The 22,733-nt window shown below is 43.3% G+C and overlaps 1 protein-coding gene across 1 annotated transcript in view; it reads right to left on the bottom strand.

Moving 5' to 3' along the window:
- The window catches only part of BEGAIN (brain enriched guanylate kinase associated), a 145,668-nt gene that overhangs the window by 62,280 nt on the left and 60,655 nt on the right, over positions 1 to 22,733 (bottom strand). The window contains exons 2-4 of the mRNA XM_060277359.1: positions 19,707 to 19,796; positions 9,557 to 9,718; positions 5,794 to 5,860 (exon numbers count right to left, since the gene is read on the bottom strand). Of these exons, the coding sequence (XP_060133342.1) occupies positions 5,794 to 5,860; positions 9,557 to 9,718; positions 19,707 to 19,796 (319 nt within the window). The remainder of the gene's footprint in view (positions 1 to 5,793; positions 5,861 to 9,556; positions 9,719 to 19,706; positions 19,797 to 22,733) is intronic.

Genomic DNA, 22,733 nt, shown 5'->3' with positions numbered 1-22,733 from the left:
ATGTAGATGATGACCACAATATGTGATTTCATATTTGAGTGGAAGTACACATTATAACAGGCTGGCATGGGGTCATTTTTTTTTACTTTCAGGAGAATTTTAAAAACATTCTGGTGTGCATAGGCATTGATAGATCTTGGGCATGGCAAATGTGAAATTAATAACTGTGGGGGATGTTTACATTTAAATGTTTTCAAATGTTCTTAGTACTTTTAGATGGTTTTAAAATGTTTTAAATGTTTTTACTTTATTTGAAATTGTAACATTAACCTTATAAGAACACAAGAAGGGCCTGCAGAATCATGCCAATGGCCCATCTAAATAAATAAATTGTTGTATGTCTTTGCTGAAACCTGCCCTCCAGTTTCTTGAAAGCCCCCCCCCCCCCGGTCCAATCCGGCTCCCGCCTTATTATCCATAGACCCAAAATCAAACGATAATCCCTTAAATGCAGAGATTAAGGTTTTTAGCTCCATTTCCAATATCCTTCTATTGGAAACAACTTGTTGAAATTCCCAATGAAATCTGATTAAATAATATTTGGAATGTGACTGTATTGGAACGCCTCAGTCGCCACAAGAGAGGAATTAAAGATACTTCAAGGAGGGATATTTTGGGTGAGATTAGCTCCTTTCTTTACCTTTATAAGTCGGATGGAAAACACTGCTATTCCACCCTCAACACAATAATCTTTAACAAGAGATAATTTGAAGTTATAAATGCGTAAATAAATCTATTGGTTGTGTGCTTTGTACTGAATATGAAACTTTATAAGAATGGCTACTCTTGAGTAACAACCCTCCACATCTGCTTGTCTTTCAGATGTTTTTATTGGTGCATATTACTTACAGTGCAAAGTGTCCATAAAACATGTCTGCCTCAGTCTGGGTCAGATTCTCGCAATGTTTGCTTTCTGTTTCGCGCCCAACATAACAGCCTGGGAACTGCGAAGCGCCTCCCCCTGCTCCGACGGGGAGCCGTTCGCCTCAATTCTGGCGTGGGGGGGAATGGCCTTCCGGCTGACTGTCTGCCGGTCCCTTCTTCCCCTGCTCTCTCTCCCTCCCCTTGGAGCAAGGGCTCTCTGATGCTGTCAGAGCCTTGGTTCTCCCTTTCTGTTTCCTGGCTCTTGTAATCTGATCCTGTGCTTGACTTACTGCTTGGCGAGGAACTCGACCTGATGAAGGGGGGGGGTTGTTCCCTATAAGCCTTCCCCCTTACAGATAACAATATGAAAGAGTAAAATTAAGATTGAATAGTTTAAGAACGACAGAATGTTTTGGTTCGAAACATACGAACGTTGTGTGAAATGCGGTGGAAGTCTTTGATCTTACAACGTCTTCTTTCTTGTTTCCTCTCTCTTTTTCTTCTCTTTTTCTTTTTTACTTTTTTGTTCTTTTCTTCTTTCCTTTCTTTTGTCTTTAGCATTATTTCAAAGATAACTGTAATGTGTTGATAAGAATGGAAAACAAAGCTTATAGGCACAGAGTTAATTTTTTTAACTTTTTTAATGGTGGTGTGCCTCGTGATTTTTTTCATGGAACAAGTGTGCCGTGGCCCAAAAAAGGTTGCGAAACACTGTTCTATGTTATATGTCTAGTTTTAAATTTGCTATATTTAATAAAGTATTTAACAAAAAAAGAATGTACTGCTGGACAAGTTACTGCTATTGTACACTGTTCTTGAATTTCAATGAAAAATAATAAAAAATTATTTGGGGGGGGGGGAAGAGAATTAACCCGAGTTAATTTGGGCTTTGGTAGAATACCGTGCACATCGCTAATAAAAAAGAACTCTGCACCCTGCTTATGAGAATTTCTCTGCCATTTTTCCTCCCCTTTGATAATTTTTGAATGCATTTCCCCCCTCTCATTAATTGATGGTGAATGGTTGGCAGGGAATGCCACTAGCATTTGATGATTCTTCATTGCAGCATGATTTGATCAGTCCCAGGACATTTGAGCTGAAGTATGTCTATTGATGAAGAGAGCTTAAAAACAAACTCATAAGAATAGTTTATGCCTGTTATATGTGGGTAAAGGTTGTGCCATAAAACATTGCATAATAGAACCCTCCAGGGATTTGTCACAAAGATAAACCTGTCACGCCCTTGGACAAGGTAATTCAAGATGCTGTTATTAAGCCTCAGAAACAGAATGCAGAACATGGAGAAAGTGAGTGATATATAAAATTCCTATGGCAGCCAGGATGTTTGACATTAATCTATAGGGGGGGGGGGAAACAATCCGCTCAACATCTAATACTAAGATGGTGGCTGAGCAGAACATTGGGAAGACAAATTCCTCAAAGGGCCAAAGCAACCTTTGTAAAACTTAAGAATTGTAACCAGCATGGCTTTGAAAATCTGCGGATTTTCAAATCATAATAATCATTGTTAGCACAATAAATCTCAAATATTTTAAAATGTGTTCCTGCATGGAAGTCACACAAGGAACATTCATTCACAGTTAGATCCAACCCTTATCATTAACATGACTGAACGCCCCATTCAAATACTGTATAGTGAGCCATCTAATAATAGACGTTCTCCTAATTGCTGTTGCTGCCACAGTTTCTTCCATGCCATGCAGAGGATGCCTTAAAAGCTCTCTTGCCCTGGGTTGCTGCTAGTTGTGTTAGCGATTAGATAGGGCAAGGGGCTTGGGAGGCCATTTTCTGCCTGAGTGCCACATTCCCTTTTAGGCAGCCTTCTGGAGGTTACACGCCTATGGTTGGGTGGGCCTTGAGGTGAAAGCGGGCAGAGAAACAGATGTTAATTTTCCCATTATACAGTGGTCATGTGTCAGGGACTGACTGGCTGGATGAGGAGGAGTGGTGGGAGTCTCTGCCTGGGAGCCCCTCTCCAGGAGAACAAGAAAGATGAGGACTTGTGGTGGTGGGGCACTGGGGAAGAGGCTGGGGAAGGGACGAGCTGTTAGGTTCTGGAAGCAGGAGGTTGGAGCAATCAGGGCGGGTCTGAAGAAGAAGACTTGCCTTCCAGAACAGTGGCTGGAGGCTGAACATCTCAGTGTGAGCGCAGACGCAGACAGGAAGAATCAGAGGGTACATCTGCCATCCCACGGCAAGACAGTCTCAGTCCTGCTGGCTCTTCTCTCACACCCTGCTCCAGGAGAGTCCTGCATGGTGCAGAGCAGAGGGCCAGCCGCCAGACAGGCCCAGAGGAGGAGCTCACCCCTATGTCACGGTATCTGTCTGTTGGAGAGGGCTCCAGAGTGAGAGGCCAGAGGAGAAAGGTGAAGCTGGAGGTCAGTTTCCAGCAAACTTCTCAAGCTGAAGGAGTCGAGCCAGGGAGACACTGCTGTGTTACTTTTTGGTGAATGAAAGTCAATTGCACGCCAAGCCTCTAGCTTTTTCCTGACCTGTAGAGAACCAGCATTTCCCTGCCAGCCTCATGACATCCTGTTTCTAGACCTACTCACAAATCCTTCTCTGTCCTCCTTCCAGGCAAGCAAGAAGCGCTCGCTGCCAGAGCTCAACGACAAGTTCCACTCAGGTAAAAACACTGAAGAAAGGTACAAAGCAGAGCTGGTGAGGGGTGTGGCTCAGGAGGGTGTGTCACCTGGGGAGAGTCTGAAGGACCAGTTAGAGTGGTCTACAGAGTCTTATTTGGCCCCCAGGCTTGAGGGCCTGCATCCCTGAGATATGGGTGTGGGCCTGACAGAGATACAGAGGGTCCTACTATGGCCCCACATTCACACTATACCTTTAAAACCTCTTTTAAACTTTAAGCAAGTTCAAACTCTTAAACTAAAAGGAAGAATTGCATGGTGTCCTCCTTAGATGGTCCCAATTAAGAGTTGTTTTGATAAAAATCTCAAGGTTCTCCTTCGCACCAGCTGGAGATCTCACACAATGGGGTGAAGGGTCTACTGTTTCGTATGATCCTGTTTGACGGCACAGCAGGGGACGCAGTTGTGTCAGGCATCTAAATCTGGCAATGGCTTGTGATAAATTAGCAAAAATAATTTCTCGTGGGGAGGGGAAGTTTCCATTAAACAGCAGCACTCTGAAGTCTCTTCCTTGCATTTTGAACCATTTTACAGGTGCCTTGTGCTTTATAAGTATATGCCTACGCAACAATCCTGCAGGATAAGTCACTGCGGTTCCCATGCAGAAGTGCAATGTCACCCTTGAGTAAAAGATAGCCCCTTGTTTAAGGGTATGCAGTGAATTTTATTGCAGAGCAAGGAGTCTGAACCTTGGGGTCTAAACCCTCACTCAGTGCTTCCCAGGTGTTGCTGGACTACAACTCCCATCTGGCCCTGCCAGCATGACCAATGGCCAGGGATGATGGGTATTATAGTTGCAAGCACTTGGAGGGCAACAGGTAGAGATGGGGAAGGGAAACCTGATTCTGTTCACATTGAAAGCCCCACCTACAGTCACACTTACTGAAACAATATAGGAACCGAAACACAGCCAATCCTTTGAATCCTTCAAAGTTCACACTTCCGCAAATTTCGGAGCTGGGCAAAAGTGTCAAGCCACCTGAGGTTCAGTTTGTTTCAAGATAGATATTGCGAGAGATGGGGGACCATGTGGATTGATTCGGCGTTTCAATGTGCGCTGGATTGATTTTTTGCATAATATGTCTGTTGTGATCCATTCCTGTGATGGTTCTAGGCCAAAGGACAATATATCAACCCCCCCCCTCCCATAAATAAAGAATAAAATAAAATAATAAAATAAAATAGCAGGTTGCAGCACTGGCAAAAAACAAAACAAAACAAAAGTTGAGTTGGGAGTTAGATGTACAGATTGAATGACTCTTGCCTCCTCAATCTGTAGCCCTGCAGTATTCCCAAAGCTTATTCTTCATTAAATCTGTAGCCTGAAAGGAAGGATATTGCTCTGTTGACTAGGTAAGGACAAGAAGCCCCAATGTTTATACCAGGTCTAGCCAAAGTTATACACCCCCTGATTATAATCGTTGAATTTTTCCCAATCTTTATCAACTTTGTGTTGAGATATCCCTTTGATTTCTCCTATTTTCCTTGCCATAGAGAAGAAGAAGAAGAAATTTTTGGAAAACGCCAACCTCTTAGCAGACAGGTGAAGGGTTCAAGCAATATAAATAATCAAGAGATAAAATATCCAAAAAGGTATACAAAAATTCTTTTGGGAAAACCAATGTCGAAATAGAGAATAGGCTGGAAGTCACACAGGGGGTGGGTGGGTGGGTGGGTGGGGGTGTAGGATGAAGGGTGAGAGGGAACTATTTATCTTGATTTGTTTGGTAGCTTTTTCTTTGTATTTGTTGTATTATTATTTGTATATTTATTATCAATGTTGTTTTGGAAGTATATTTTTTCTTTTTTTCTTTTTTTCTGTTGTATTATGAAGATTCAAAATAAAAAATTTAAAACAACAGCAACAAAGTTATACGCCCCCTTCCAGCTTGAAAAAGGCTTAATGATATAAAAAGACAAGCCAATGGCCCACAGAACCAATGCAGTTAAAATATATGAAGTCTTTGCCACCGCAACCTCTGCTATCCTCTACCATCTGAATGTCTCCTGCTCCCTAAAACGAAACCCAGGTCATTTCTTCTTTGCTGGCTCTTTCCCTTCCCTGGACACTTGAATGCCAAGGCTGCAGTCTAACATGTGGACCACAACTCTCACCGCAGGCTATCCATTCCGGTCCTACAGTGATACAGTTTGGATCAAAGCTTAAAGGCAAGTTTCCTCAGTGCCACCTCTCTGTCAATATGTTATATGCCTGAAGAATCATAAAGATATATAGAATAGTAATATAACAACCCCCTGTACTTACCATCCTGTACAATTTGTCTTCTAGGTCTTGATTAATTCTTTGTAAGGCTAGGTAATTGTTTTGTATCCTAAAACAAAGATGAAACCATATAATTAACAAACCTCTGCACATTCGGCACCACACTGTTTAACGTCAATTTTTGCAACTTACTTTCCCCACTAACGGTTCTTAGCTTATTTGATCCTTGCTTTCTTCCACTTAGCAAAGCCTTTTTGATTAACAGAAAGCTAAGATTTGCAGACTTCAAAATCCCACCCATTCTTTGTAACAAGGTGCTTCAAGGTTTCAATCCTGGCTCAGTGGTAGAGCACCCACTTTGCTCGCAGCCTGGGTTCAATCCCTGGCCTCTCCAGGCAGGGCTGGGAACATTCTCTGTCTGAAACCATGGAGAGCAGATGCTGGACAGTGTAGAAAATACTAAGCTAGACAGAGCAATTGTCTGTCTTAGTATAAGGCTGCTTCCTATGATTATGGGTCTATTTACACATAAATCATTCTGGAGGTTGTTTTTCGGGTGTGTGTGTGTGTAAAATGCAGAAGCCATTTCTCATATATTGATAAACTTACCACGGTGCCAACGCAAAAGGCTGCCATGGACAGCAAAAATGTACAATTATTCTGTACTGGTGAGTACTCTTACAATTTTTTAAAATAGGTATACACCTAATATATTTTCAGTTTACCCCTCTCATGCCAATGCAGAGACTGATGCAGAGCTAGTCCTGCCATTCGGCAAAGTGAGGCCACAGCTAATTATTAGTTATTTAATTAATTGCTATTGTATTTTTTACTTCCAGGGAGCAGAAGAGATTATTGTGGGATTTTCTGCTTCAGGTGCCACAATAATTTGGCTGGGTTTGGCTTTAGTTTGGGGTGCGTGTGGGGGTGGGTGGGGGGTATTTACTGCTTTGCTTCAGGCCCTGAGTGAATGTGCCATGTAGATGCTAGGAAATAGACATATTATAGGTATACATTGGTAAATGGGAGAGCCAGCTGGGGTATACTTAGACTAGTTAGCGTCTCTCAGCCCAACCTACCACATAGACATGTGGGGGGTAAAGGAAGTGAGAGAACTGTGTATTATGCCGAGAGTTCATTGGAGCAAAGGTGAGATAAAAATGGACTCCATAATATTTCACCCATCGGAGAGCTCAAATTGTGTGTAGCTACCCAGATTTGCTTTTTTAAATGAAATGTCCCTGAAGAAAAAAAAGTAGTACCCTGGTGCTCTGGCATTGGCAAAATCCACCTTTTTGAAGCATTTTCACATCATTTAGCTTCACCAAGTCAAAATTGTGTGCGGCGACCTTTTCTGAGAACAGTTTCAGCCCTCTGCAGAACCTGGCCCCTTTTTGTGGTGAGGTAACAATGTTCTCAGAGGGACCCAGGTGGCGCTGTGGGTTAAACCACTGAGCCTAGGGCTTGCTGATCAGAAGGTCGGCGGTTCGAATCCCTGCGATGGGGTGAGCTCCCGTTGTTTGGTTCCAGCTCCTGCCAACCTAGCAGTTCGAAAGCATGTCAAAATGCAAGTAGATAAATAGAAACCACTATAGCGGGAAGGTAAACGACATTTCCATGTGCTGCTCTGGTTCAGCAGAAGCGGCTTTGTCATGCTGGCCACATGACCTGGAAGCTGTATGCCGGCTCCCTCGGCCAATAATGCGAGATGAGCGTGCAACCCCAGAGTCGGTCACGACTGGACCTAATGGTCAGGGGTCCCTTTACCTTTTTAACAATGTTCTCAGCAGAGCTCCATGCTGACAACCTTTCAGAATGAGGATTGCCCAGTTGGCAATTACGAGAGGAAAACATCTTTCCAACATATGTCAAAGAAATTGTCCTAAGCCTAGACCCAGCATTCCACTGAAAAGATGCAGCACGGCAAATCTTATGATCAGTTCCCATTGCTCATCGCTGTGAAGTTCATTTTCTAGTAACATGGCAAAAATGGTCTCTTAGAAGACGGCAGGGGATTGTAAAATGTGTCCTCTCTTGATGTTCTGAGCCTCCAAAGGAGTCTTATTGAGGCGATGCAGAACTCAAGTAGAAGCATAAGAAATGTTGCCCATGGTGGAAGATATTGTGAGGGAAAAGAAAGTTTTGCAAGTGAAATCCCCTGAATGCCCATGTGAGACAGGGTTGGTGCTTGGTCTTTGCTCAGAACCGAGTTTTTTACTTCAGAGTTTCACTTCTATTCTGATTCTGAAGCAAAAAATAAATAAATAAAAATCAACCACACCCTTTGCTAGAGATCCTTGAGGGAATTCAATCCTTGCAAATCCCGCTACTGACAAGATCTGCGCCTCCCAGATGAATGTGCAGATCAGAACATGGCTAGCCGCATTGGATATTTCCACTTCCCCAACCAAATGTTGCAATGCAGTTCTAAATGCAGCAATAGATTTCAAGGCAAAATATGTTAAAAAATGTGCAATTGGGTGTCAATTTTTTTGTTAGGATCTCTTTAAAATTGCAGATTTCAAAGCAGAAACGAAACAGAATGAACAAATGCAAAAGTGACGTGGGCCAGAAAGAGACGGATCTGTCCATCTTATCCACTTTTGAAAATGGACAGAAGATCTGCCAAGGAAGGTGGAAACCATCTTCTGGGCAAAAGAGGCCTTGCTGCAGGGTCTTCTTGCTTGCTACTCCTGAGCTGTAGAATGCACACCCATGGGATGCATATTTAGCACATTTCCTTCCAGAATTCCACACGTCTTCTACTCTTTTACTACTCACTTTTTTGGTGTTCTATTGGATTGTTCTAAACTTGTTTTCCTGTCTGTCTGTATTCATTTGACAGTTAACTGCTTTTAAACTATTTGGGGGAGGTAGAATAAAAATATTGTGATACACTGAAACAGAAGTCATCAGACCCTTATGTATAGTCAGAGGGTGGGGGGTGGGGGGTATTACTCAGAAGGGTTGTGGGAATTACCACTCCTATCAGCTAATCACCCATTCCCACCACCCTTCTGAGCAATACCCCTCCCCACCCTCTGACTATACATAAGGGTCTGGTGACTTCTGTTTCAGTGTATCTGAAGAAGTGTGCATGCACACGAAAGCTCATACCTATGACAAACTTAGTTGGTCTCTAAGGTGCTGCTGGAAGGATTTTTTTATATATATATTTAAAGGGTTTAGCCACAGAACCTTTTCCACCACTGGTCTTGAGCGTTATTCACAACACAGTGACCTCTGAAAACATTACTGATAGTAGTTACTAATGATTTGGAGACTCAAGGTATGATTATGGGGATCCTCATAATAAGCCACTCTTGATGGGACAGAATATGCTACATGGAGGCTATTTTTCTTCCTGTCTTGGTAAATGTTGGTACTTACTGGTCAATGAGCAAAATTAAAGTGTGATATTTATTGGCGTGTCTTAAAATTAGCCAGTAGGGCTGCAGTGCTCTGTTAAGTAACTTGAGAATCAGCCACATGAAGTTGGATGGGGCTCATTTTTGAGCAGACATATGTATGATTGTGTTGTTAATTTCAAAAACGGGTCAAAGACTCACTTTTGGTCTTTGCACATGTTGCCATGTTGAAGGTCCAAAATAGGATTAAATATGGCCATTTACTGAAGGAAGTTGCATAGAAATTTGAAAGTGCTTGCTTAGAATTTTGCCAGTTAATGTTAGCATTTCCTGATGGCCTCCTTCAGCATTTCCAGCAGATGTCAACAGTTCCCAAATTCCCTAAAGTAAAATATGACATTTCTTTTGCGGAAATGTCAGCGAATTCAACAACTAACCGTCTCAGCTTTTCAGTCACTTTTTCAAGTTCTTCCTGAGCACGTCTGAGTTCTACTTCAAGATATTGGCGTGTAGAATCAAATTCTGTTTCAAGCATTTCCAGTTTGTGAGTTGTGTAGGAGAGACGCTTGCGAAGTTCCCCCTTCTGTTCCTGCAACGTGCTGGAAAGACAAAAGATTTGCATCTGATTAACAGCTTGACGGAGGTCCTAGTGACAGAAGTGGTCACAGTCTTCGTAAATTATACTACTTTAATGTAATATAATGAATCATAGTACTTAATTGTTCACATTCAGAACTGCTGTCATTATAGCTGTCCTGTGGATCAAGATTACAGGCTTGCTGCTATATGACATTTGGAAAATGTAAATCACCGCCAACGTTTGTTTTTTTTTGGAATTTTCTCAGGAACATACAAAACTGACTTATCCCAACTCAGAATGTTGGCCTAACCAGCTCAGAACTGTCTATTTTGGCTAGCAGTGGCTCTCCATTCTGTCAGCCACAATGATTTATCCATTTGTTTATTTATTCAATTCATTCCTCACCCCCCCCCCCGCTTCCTCCAAGAAGTAAAATGACCAAAACATTTAAAAACAATTCCTGTACATATGCAGATCGGTAAAGATCTTCACTTTAAAAGTATTGTTGAAAGATAAAGGTCTTCAGTAGAAATCAGAATGACAACAGAGATGGTGCCTGTCTAACATTGAACAGGAGGGAATTCAGAAGGGTAGGTGCCACAACACTATTCCTGTGCGGAGAGAAATTTCTGATAAAATGGTACCTGCAGGAGGCTCTTTTCGGCAGAATGCACTGATCACTTGGGTATATCCTGGATATAGGAGTCTTTTTCCAGTCTGGTTACTTGATAGCAAATGCCAGTGCATGGATCTGGGACATTTTGCACACAAAATGCATGGGGCTGGATAAAACGGAACCCTTCTTTTCATGGAAAGAGAGCTTCCATAAATGGGAAGCTCTTCGATGAAATGGAGACTCCCACCAACGGAAAGGGGTGTGTGATTTTTACAGATTCTCCCTCCCCACCTTGCTAACCGAGGCCCAAAGAATCCTCAACTTCAGCAAACTTTAGTGAACAGCAGCCATGAAGGACTAAAATGAATGAAAAGGATGGAAAAATAAATAAATCCTAGGTCCCTTTGTGCAGGCGGCTTCGAACTTTTTGCTAGCTCTCAGTTACGGTCAGATGAGACACTGGCTTCTTGAGTGATAAGTACGTGTATGATAAGGTTGAAAAAATAATTATACCCAATAACATGCTAAGGAAAGGGTGGGGCCAAACCAGGCCTCCCAGGACTCTCCATATGCCACACCCCTTCTCAGCCACACCCCTTCTCAGTCCTGTTTCATATCCTTCTCCAGTGTTTTCTCCTGACTGGAATGTTTTCTGGGTAGAGAGCAGTGTGGAAGTGTGTGTAGAAGCTGGCCAATGGCACAAAGGTAAAATTGATATTTTCTGCCCCGCCCACTATTGTCTCTAGCCCCGCCCAACCACCGCTAGCATGGCGCTCCCAGAAAGTTGCATAGCTGCCAACTCTCCCGTATTCCCTGGGAAACCCCCATTTTCCCAGCTGCCCCCAGCCGAAAAAACGGATTTTTTTGTTTTCCCCCGGTTTATTCTGGCGCAGTGGCCATTTTGGAACTGGGCGGAGCATGCTCAGAAGCGACTTTTGATGCTGCTTTGCCCAGTTCCAAAATGGCTGCAGCGCGACTTCTGATGCGGTGGCCATTTTGGAACTGGGCAGAGCAGCATCAAAAGTCGCTTCTGAGCATGCTCCGCCCAGTTCCAAAATGGCAGCAGCGCTACTTCCGGTCCAGTCCCTTATTTCTTAGGCCGGAACTTGGCAGGTATGAAGTTGCTCAGAAGGAACTGAGGCCATTGGTCTGAAATAAAAAGGTTCTCCACCCCTGTGATAAAAAGGATAACAACAACAACAGTGTCACAATGGAAGTGGGATTATAAAGACAATTGGATTTTTTTTGAAGAAAATACTGTACTCGAAGGTGCCAAAGAGACGATGACTTTAAGAAGGAAATGCCGGAAAAGCAATACTTTCCCTTGGTTAGATATGAACATCCACAATCTACAGCTTACATGAGCTACAGTTTAAATTTATATCCCACCATTGCTCCCAAAGAAGTCTAGGACGGCAAACACACAAGCAGTAAAAAACAGTTACCGTACTTATTGATATGCAGACTGGGAAAGATCCCTACTTTAAAAAACTTGTTGAAAGTGGAAGGCCTTCGGTACGATTAAAGATTGATGTTTTTATTATGTTTCTAGATATGTTGTAAGCTGCCCAGAGTGTCTGGGGAAACCCAGCCAGATGGGCGGGGTATAAATAATAAATTTATTATTATTATTATTATTATTATTATTATTATTATTATTAGGCAGCAAAAAGACAACAGGGATGGTACTTCTCTAATGTTTAATGGGAGGGAATTCTGATGTGTACTGTAGGTGCCACTACATGAAAATGGTTTCTTTTCTTCCACACAGTTCATTTGAACAAATGGTCCTTTCTCTCCCTCCCCTCCCCTGAGGAGGGTTTGGGCATATTAACATGGTGCAAAGAAAGCTGAACCTCAGGCACTGAGGGGCTTACCTTCCAAGTCCCGGACTGCAGAATCCGGGACCGGCAGCTGTGTGACACCGGAAGTTGCGTCGACGTAACTTCCGGTGTCGCTTTGCCCTTCTATGGGCACCAAAATGGCTGCCGGCGGCTTCGAAGGTCGCTTGTATGCATGTCAGGAAGTGCGTCGACGCAACTTCCGGTGTCGCTCCGCCCATCTATGGGCACCAAAAATGGCCGCCGCCGACACCGGAAGTCTCATCTATGCACTTCCAGACATGCGTAGATGCGACTTTTGAAGCCGGCGGTGGCCATTTTTGGTGCCCATAGAAGGGCGAATCGGAAAGAAAAAAAAAAGGTCGCCGGCAGGAGAAAATAACGGAGAAAAATGGGAGACGAAGTGATACGGGGGACCACCGGGAAAAGGTAAGTAAAAGTGGGGGGTTTCCCGGGGAAAATGGGGTACTTGGCAGCTATGCTGAGGGGTCATAGCGCAGTTGTATGTTCACTTGCAGTTGGCTTCTTGGTTGATGCTCTGCACCCCAGACATAGGATCGCAGAAAGCGAAAGAGCCCTGCCTAAGAGTCAGTGCCAGTCAGATAAGAACCTGGATCTGGCTGAAATCGGGCACTTATTCAAATGGGAGCAAAGAGGCATAGGACTGAAGGGGGACACAAATTACTTCCCCCACTCTGTATAGCTCCATATATGCACAACCATGTGGAAGAACTGTGGTGCAAACCGGACAGATACACAGTGACTCAATGAACAGGACAGCACTTTCACAATCGCATTTTTTTTTAAAAAAATATGAAATAATTTTCTCATATTTCCAATCTTAAGTTCAATACTACACATTTCCACATTAGGTTGCAAATCACCAGCAATTCTGGGAGAATTTCTTTTACACATTTTTGCATATATTCTTTCCCATTATGTACACATTTTGTAAAACAAGTTCCTATTATTATTATTATTATTATTATTATTATTATTATTATTGCAATTTATTACCCGCCCATCGCCCTAAGGTCTCAGGGCAGGTTACAACAATTGAAACACAACAATAATATTAAAATGCAATGTCATCAACAGTTTTAGACAACTTAAAATTACAGAGATATGGTGGGTCCCGGAAATATGCACCGAAAGTGTCAAAAGCCAGGGTAAAGAATTCACGAAAAGCTATATAAGGAAGGTGCAAGAATGCACCTCTGTGGGAAGTGTGCTTCACAACTTAGGAGCTGCCACAGGGGAGCTGATCCACCCTTCCTGAGCTTCTGGTGGCTCCCTCCACTGATCTTAGCTCTCAATAGGATGTGTAGGGAGGGAGAAGGGTCTTTCAGGTATTTGGGGACTGAGTCATATTGGGCTTTAAACACTAATGTGAGTGCCTTGAATTGAGCCTGGAAATGAACCAGTGAAGCCCCAAATGGCCTTGGCCCAGGATATCTGAACGAGCGTCTGGCAGTTCCCTCAATGCAAGAAGCGAAGTTACAGGGAACCAGGAAGAGGGCCTTCTCGGTAGTAGCACCCACCCTGTGGAATGCCCTCCCATCAGATGTCAAAGAAATAAACAACTATCTGCTGTTTAGGAGACATCTGAAGGCAGCCCTGTTTAGGGAAGTTTTTAAGGTCTGGTGTTTTAATGTATTTTTATTTTTTGTTGGAAGCCGCTCAGAGTGGCTGGGGAAACCCAGCCAGATGGGTGGGGTATAAATAAATAAATATAACACTAATAATGCACCATTGCATTATATTTCCCCTAATATATGCATTCAAACATACGTTTTACCCTGGTAGATTCATTTTTGTAGACCTCTCTTGACTGAAGAATAGCATTGCAAAATTTGGAGAACTGCAGATTTTGAAGGATGGCTGTGTTTCAGACAACAACAACAACAACAACAACAACAACAACAACAACAACAACAACAATTTATTATTTATACCCCGCCCATCTGGCCGGGTTCCCCTAGCCACTCTGGGCGGCTTCCAACAAAACACTAAAATACAGAAATCCATCAAACATTAAAAGCTTCCCTAAACAGGGCTATCACACATATCACACAGATCACACATATCGTTTAAAAAGGAGTGAATTAGATGAGATCTGAGATCTGGTGGCCTGAGTCAGTATGAGGCACCTTCCTGTGTTCCTATAGCAGGGAATGGGCAAAATGGTTCTCACTTCTTTGAGCAAAAAAAGGGACAGCATTTAGCTAAGGCTGCTAAGTTTCCAGCCAGCTCCCATAGCTGGGATTTTAATAGCAGCTTCTCCTGGAAACATTTGGAGGTGAAAATGCTTATCTCTGTGCCCGTTTCTGATTGGGGCAGACTTCCGCCAGGGTCAGGCTTCCTGCATGTAATTTAGCCGCAAGTCATAACTAACGAGAATAGCAGTTCGACCTCCTGGTTTCCTCAACTCCAGCTGCTATTTATGACACAAGAGCAGGTCACGGTGAGCTCTTCCACCCTGCTGCCCCCTGGCCAGCTGGCAATGCTACAGCCAGTTTGCTTCTAATAGGTAATTTCGTTAAGTAAAGCAGAGGTGAAATGTAGTCAAGTACATATATAAGAGTCGGACACGACTAAACGACTAAACAACAACAATTGTTGGCCTGTATTCACACATGTGCTTTTACATTTATTGATTCCTTTGCTGCTCTTTTTTTTTTTAAAAAAAAGGAGATTCAGAAAATGCATTTTAAAAATAACCTTAAAATGAATAGCAAATGGCACACAGCGAAAAGATTCCTCCTAAAAAGAATGCATAGCAACACAGTGAAAACAATCAAAGGTTGGCTTTCTGCAGGTAATGTTCCTCTTGAGCATAGAGGAGCTACAGCTTGGTCTCCGCTCACTTCACAAGAGACTTCTAAGGACATAAGTGCCTAAGAAGAGCCTGCTGGATCAGGTCAATGGCCATCTAGTTCACATAGCTGCCAACTCCCGGATTGAAGCGACTTCCGGTGCCGGGCTGCCTGTGTCTGCATGTCTGGGCACCAGAAATCACTTCTGCACATGTACAGACATGCACAGACAGCTGGGAGCCGGGACATGGATATAAATCCATTCGGGATAACAGCGGGAAATGGTAACAAAATATGGGGGTTTCCTGCAAAAAAACAGGAGACTTGGCAGCTATGTCTAGTCCAGCATCCTGTTCTCACAGTGGCCAACCAGTTGCCTGTGGGAAATGCAAAAGCAGGGCCTGAGCTCAAGAGCACTCTCCCCTCTTGTGCTTTCCAGCACCTTGTATTTCAGAAGCAACTGTGGAGGCAGAGCATGGCCATCTTGACTAGTAGCCATCGATAGCCTTGTCCTCCATGAATTTGTCCAATCCTCTGTTATGTATTCCAGTGGTCAGCATTTGCCTGAGCTTGAGTCTGGACTAAGGATTCTGAGCCCCTGTGTTCTGATTCAATACATGATATCCAATCACAGAACATTTCAGGATTTGGGCCACTGCCATTGGTCCTTAAACTCAGCGTTATGATTCGCAGCTTGGGAGTTCAGACAGCCAATCATGTTGAGAGTGGGAGTGGCCCAGGCCTTCCGAAATGTATATAAGCAGTTGCTTTGGCTCTGTTGTCCAGTTCTGTTAGTTCAAATAAAGGTTCTTGCTGTTATCACTGTGTATTGCTTCGTGAGAACACACTTACACTTCAAGAACCATCCCAGCTTTTGACCACCATTGCATCCTGTGGGAGTGACTTCCTTTTATCTGACCTAAATCTTCCAATATTCAGCTTCACCATATGTCCACGAGTTCTAGTGTTACGAGAGAGGGAGAAAAGCCTCTCTCCAGCCACATTTTCGATGCCATGCATAATTTTGTGTTCTATCATGTCACCTCTCGCTTGCAAACTTTCCTCACAGTGGAGCCACTCCATCCCCTTGGCTTCCCTTTTCTGAACCTAAAAATACTTCCCGGAGACATTAGGTTGGCCACTGAGAACAAGATTCTGGGCCTTTTGGCCTGACCCAGGAGTTTCTTGTGTGCCTTCATGGCATGGAAAGGAGTCATGTTCCCCCGGAAATAAAACATTGTGAGAAGAAAGCCTGGAGCGCTACAGGCTTCTAAACAGAGAGAACGCCATTGCTAACCTGACCTGGAGTCTTCATAATGCATTGCTAGTTTTTATTAACAAGATATCTGGTTTTGCTGAAGAGACAGTTCTGAGGGTAATATATCTGGGGGAGGTGAAGCTGCATGCTGGAGGAAGATAAATTACTCTGCTCAGACCAAGACATACAGGGGAGTTGCTGCCAAATTCAACAATGACTAAGGGAATCTAAAGTAGGCTGGACACGTAAGGAAGCTAGGGTTGTCAAACATCAGCCTTCTGAGCCTCTGTAGTGTGCATTTCAATTCAAATTATACTAGATGATGCAGGCTGCCTAATTCTGGTAATCTGATAGAAAAAGGAGGAGAGTGGCATCATCACCATCATTATTCTTTTTTTTAATTTTAAAATGACCTTTATTGAATTTAAAATAATTATAAAACAAAACAGTCAACTAAAATTCCAACAGAAAATACGCAACAACCAAAAAATATAGAAATAAACAATCATAAACATTCAAATAAAACTTATCCTATCTTCTGCCATATTTATCGGTCTAGCTTCTATATCTTCATTTCAATATCCCTATTCATGTCATCTTATCCCGATTGACTTCCCCTTCTCTTCCTCCCTGGCTTCAAAGTTTTTAACTTCCCCACTGCATCCATTTACTTTCCTCCTGGGAATTCTACAATATATTCGTTTTAAACCCAAGTTCTTTCAAATATATTCCGAATTTTTCCCAATTGTTATTAAACTTTTTATTTGAACCACCCCTTATCGAATTTGTCAATTTGGCAAGATCAATATAACTAATTAATTTCTCTTGCCAATCTCATCATCATTATTCTTATTTGGATTTCTTACTTGTCCTTCACCATAAGTTCCCAGGATGGGTAACAACAATACAATCTTACACCCAAATTATCCCCTTCCTCAGTAACTCCCTAACCTTTTTGCCCTGCTGGAGTATTGTATTTCTGAAAGACCAGTTTCAGTACATAAAAACAGAAATTCTCTTTCTCAGTGAAATGCTCAGGTGCCTTTGATGTGTGTATACAAACTTCCTTGCTCCCACCAAAAAAATAAATGTATGTCCATGTCTGAACCTAAGGAGAACAATAACAATAAAACACAACGTTAAAATCGGTTAAAGCATTTTACATTCAGAAGAATAAGGCATATCTCTTGCCATAGACATACAAAAGTAAGGCGCCATCATGCTCTGCGGTTTGTGAGTTCCGGGGGTAAGGTAGGGGGGTGGGTCAAGCAGTGCAAGAATAGGCAAAGGGTGCATGTGGTGTAAACGGAGGTAGGTTTGGTTGAATATGGGGGAAGGGCAAAGGGTGGCAACAGTCTCTCTCTCTCTCTCTCTCTCTCTCTCTCTCTCTCTCTCTCTCTCTCTCTCTCTCTCTCTCTCTCTCTCTCACACACTCACACATACACACGGGTAAAGATGTGCCTTCTCAGAATATGATGGGAGCTATACAGTGAAGAGGACCCAGGTGGCACTGTGGGTTAAACCACTGAGCCTAGGGCTTGCTGATCAGAAGGTCAGCGGTTCGAATCCCTGTGACGGGGTGAGCTCCCGTTGCTTGGTCCCAGCTCCTGCCAACCTAGCAGTTTGAAAGCACATCAAAATGCAAGTAGATAAATAGGAACCGCTACAGCGGAAAGGTAAACGGCATTTCCATGTGCTGCTCTGGTTTGCCAGAAGCGGCTTTGTCATGCTGGCCACATGACCTGGAAGCTGTACGCCGGCTCCCTCGGCCAATAACGCGAGATGAGCGCGCAACCCCAGAGTTGGTCACGACTGGACGTAATGGTCAGGGGTCCCTTTACCTTTATACAGTGAAGAGGTGCATGTTTAACTTTCCTCCATCCCATTTTCTGATTCTGAATTGTACCTCCAAAGCTTTTTACCAGAAAATGAAAACTAGATAGATAGATAGATAGACACATGTTAAACGGCCATAGCTTTCAACACTGATGACGAGCACCAGAAACAGGGAGTGTGTCATCATCCACCTCATCTGCCCAAGGAAACGAATTATTGCATAAGCTCCCTGAGAATGGAATCCTAGAAGGAACCAAGGAGCTATTCTGTTGCTACTTTTTCCACACGGGAGAAGCAAATTTCTGGGAGGTAAACACTAAAAAAAAAAAAAAGCAGACAGCAAAAAAGAATAAAGCAAGCCACCCAACCAACCAACCTCTGGCTATGAAGGGATGGCTTGAGTCCAACAGCAGTGATACTGAAAAGTGCTTATTTTCAATGCTACAGCCAAGAGTGGTTTAACAACCAATCCCTTTCCCCAGGAAACTCTGCGAGTTATTATTTATTATGACGTATTACCTTTATATCCCTTCCTTCCTCCGTGGGACTTGAGGTGCTATACATACTTCCCTTCCTCCCCATTTTATTCTCACGACAACCCTGTGAGGTAGGTTAGGGCTGAGAGGCAGTGACAGATCCAAGGTGATCCATTGAGCTTCACAGCTGAGCAGTAGGTCGATCCTCGGTCTCCCAGGTCACAGTCCAGCACTCTAACCACTAGGCCACAATGCCTGTCCCACAGAATTGCAACTGTGAAGGGAATGGGGCTTTCTCTAGGCACCCAGAATTCTTCGAGGGAAGCCATGACTAAAGTGCTACCGTAGTGTTTTAAATGTATGGTGTGAATGTGGCCCTAATCTCAATATTGCCCTGGTTGGAAGCAGGGAGGAAGACAAATGTAGAATAGTGGGTAAGAAGGATGAAGACACAGCTCTCAAAACAACCAGCTCTTTATTCTAGCTCTGAGTCCAGACTGAACAGTAGCTTAGCCAACTGGCTTATATAGTACTCAGTAACTTGCAACAGTAACAAACTTCCCCTAGCTACCCAATCCATGAACAGCAGTCTCAATCCTTCATTTGCATGTTGTGGACCTGAGTGAGAACTGCAGCCACAGTGGGCAGGGTAAGAACTGCAGCCACGGTGGCCAGAAGGAGTACTGCAGTTAACTTAATACATAACAACAAGGCTAGACTGAGCTGGCTTTGGCTGCCTCTACTGCTAGGCCTCCTGCTTCCATCATCCTACTAGACTCACTGAGCACCAGCCACAACTGCATGGAGGTCGTCTTTCGCAAGAGGAACCAAAACATGGAGCTGGAGGAGCTGTCCATTGTGATCTCGCAGATTAAAGAAGCTGCACTCCCCCCCCCCCAAGCAACATTCTTGCCAACACGTATTGTGTGCTGGTATTAATTACTGCAATGTTCTGCCATGAAATCTGTGGCACATACATTCAAGCGGAGCTGCTGTCAGGTCCCTAATTTCTAAAATGCTGCATCTTCTATCTGAGCGGCTGGCAAATGGCTGGCAGGGGAAGAGAGGGTTTTTCTTTTTTTAAAAAAACAACAACAACAACAAGCAACAGCAGAAAGTTATAAAAGAAAACATCAACTTGACAAAACATCTCTGTTTAATTACCTGTCCCAGAGGGTAGGTGAAGATTTTGCGAGCCTGCCCTGGAGAATTCTAGGTTGCCATAGGCAGGTTGGCACCCAGGAATTTCGTACCCTGCAGTATGAATAGAGGACAAACCATGGCTAGGAAATGGGTCAAAACAGACATCTGCGTGGTCAGCTAGCTAAAAGGCCTGCACATAAGCAGGCAGCAAGCGGGCGGTATCCATATATTTGGATATATCAGTATATAGGATTCGCTAGTATGACTTGGATTAGGGATGGGTGAATCTGTCAGTTTGGGTTTCTCATCCTTCTTATCTTAAGTTCAGTTCTCCACATTTCCTCATCATTTTGCGAAGTTTTATATTTTTAGAAGTCCTCACGAAAATTCACCAGCATTTTAATGCTGAATTTCTCCCGATATGCTCATTTTTGTATGCAGCTTTGCCTCATGCACACTTTTTTTCTTGCAAAGCAATGCATTTTCATTTTTTCATTTTTACTTATATATATGCATTTTCCTGCACACTTTACCCTAGTACACGAAGTTTCAGATACATCACTTAGAGAACTGCAATTCTGCGAATTTTCAAGGCTGGCTATGTTTTTGCTCACAAATTGCATCATTTAGGTAGGTTTGCGTTTAGGTTGAATTTCTCTCCCATCCCTAGTTTGGATACATACAAGATGCAAAATTAGCCAGTGATTTATTCAAGCATTTTAACTTCCAACAAGATCTGCTGTCTATATCACAAAGCAGAAGTCCACAGTGCAATCCAACGCAGGCCTTCTTTGATGCAAGATTCATTGAGTTCCCAGGCAAGTGAGTTTAGGATTGCAGCCTGAAGGCCTCATGCAGTTTGGAGAGCATCTCTCCTCCTCAGTCCTGTCTCTTTGCTCCCCAACCCCAGGCAGCAATTAGGCTAAGAAATAAGGTCTCATCTCAGAATACATACAGCATTTCTTCCCATTGATTTGAACAGACCATTTTCCACACCCACCCACAATTATGGGGTGGAGGAGTGTGGCTTTTGGAGCTGGTGGTGGTGGCAGATGGTGGATTGCACTGTATAGGACTGCAGTGTTAAGGTTAAGATAAGGGATGGGCTTATGCAACCTTTGAGCTTCTGGTGGACACCTTCCCCACCTCCCCCACCTGCCAATAATCAACCAGAGGGGTCGTAATGGACCACTGGGATACCTCTAGGTACAGCCTGGTTTGTTTTTTTGAAGTCATTTCACATGATCCACAAGAAAGGAGACTGGTTCTGTTACTTCAGGTCCTTGGTTGGTTAGCTGGGTCCTGAAATTCTCTTATTTCCAAAATTAGTACTTTGGGTTGGATTCAGACAATTGTTTTCTAGTACCTAATGTTTTGTCTTGCATGTTACTCATGGGAACCAAGTAAAACTACGATTCCGAATCTGTTCAATACACGATGGACAGTACAGATAATACAGTGGAACCTCGGTTTACGAACACCTCGGTTTATGAATTTTCGGTTTACGAATGCCGCGGAACCACCTGGAACAGATTAATTCACTTTCCATTACTTTCAATGGGAAAGTTCGCTTCAGTTTATGAACGCTTCAGTTTATGAACAGACTTCCGGAACCAATTGTGTTCATAAACCGAGGTACCACTGTAATGACTCTTTTTGCCTTTGGGTCGGATTCTTCCCAGGCCCTCATTTAAGCCCTTGAACGCCTTAATCTTAAATGTGCATATATGTAAACAAATGAATGTGTGAAACTGAGTGATGGCTGTATTTTATTTATATATACGGATTTTTCCTTCCTCACTGGAATGGTGTCAGGCCTGCCAAGAGAACATCAAGGCAAACACACTGATGTATTGCAGTCTTCACCAACCTGGTGCCCTCCAGGCATCAGCTGGGGCTGATGGGAGTTGTAGTCCAAAACATCTGGAGGGCACCAGGTTGGCAAAGGCTGGTGCACTGTGTCCACTGCTCCAAAGGTTTGGGGAAGGTAACCTCAAAACTTGGGAGAATCAAATTCTGCATATATCACCAACTGAGCACATCCAGCAGCGGCGGCAGAACAAGAGCTGTGAAATGTCTAAGCAGAGGAAAAAGAAGAAGAAAACGAAGGCACAATGGGGATCAAACCCGGAAGAAGCAAAATATCTATTAAGGCAGAGCTGAAGCAGGTTGGAAACGTAACAGAACAACAACAGGTAAGCGTACACGTAACAGGAGGTACTGTATGAAAATCACAGCGGCACAGCATCAATATCAGGCACTGGTCCTAGCGTTGAAGGCAGCTTAACAATCTCTCCTTGTATTTTCACTAAAACCCTTCTGCACAGAAGTGAGGAAAACAGATTCCCCCTTTTAAAGTTTTACATATAATCTCCACATTTTTCCCCCTTTATGGCTGACATTTGTATCCCATCTAACGGCTTTGCAAAAGCATACAAAAACAAACAAACAAAAATGAAACATAACCTGGGGTGGGTGGGGGTGTTTAAAGAATGGATACCGTTCTATTGCTAAAGGTTAAAGCAAAAACAACATCGTTATAATAAGGAAAACCCACAAGCATTTGGTGGATAGCACAACTGTATGTGTTAATCACTAGGTGGCACTAGACTTATGTAGTTGCATGGGGGAGGGGGACGGAGAGTCAAGAGTTTTCCTGTTCCTGTCCTGCTCATGTTGGAGAAAGGCAACAAACTTCCTGTATGGCTTCCTGACCCGTGTGCCCTCTAAGTCAGGGGTCAGCAAACTTTTTCAGCAGGGGGCTGGTCCACTGTCCCTCAGATCTTGGGGGGGGGGGGCAGACTATATATATTTTGGGGGGGGGGTGAATTCCAATGCCCCACAAATAACCCAGAGATGCATTTTAAATAAAAGCACACATTCTACTCATGTAGAAACACGCTGATTCCCAGATCATCCGTGGGCCGGATTTAGAAGGCGATTGAGCCGGATCCGGGACTTAGTTTGCCTACCCATGCTCTAAGCCTTCCATGATAGCCACCATGTTTCCCCATCAAAACACAGTGGATGGGATTCACCTGACAAACC

The sequence above is a fragment of the Zootoca vivipara genome, chromosome 1, assembly GCF_963506605.1.
Source record: "Zootoca vivipara chromosome 1, rZooViv1.1, whole genome shotgun sequence".
NCBI classification, from domain to species: domain Eukaryota; kingdom Metazoa; phylum Chordata; class Lepidosauria; order Squamata; family Lacertidae; genus Zootoca; species Zootoca vivipara.
This window is presented reverse-complemented; position numbering and strand designations above follow the sequence as displayed.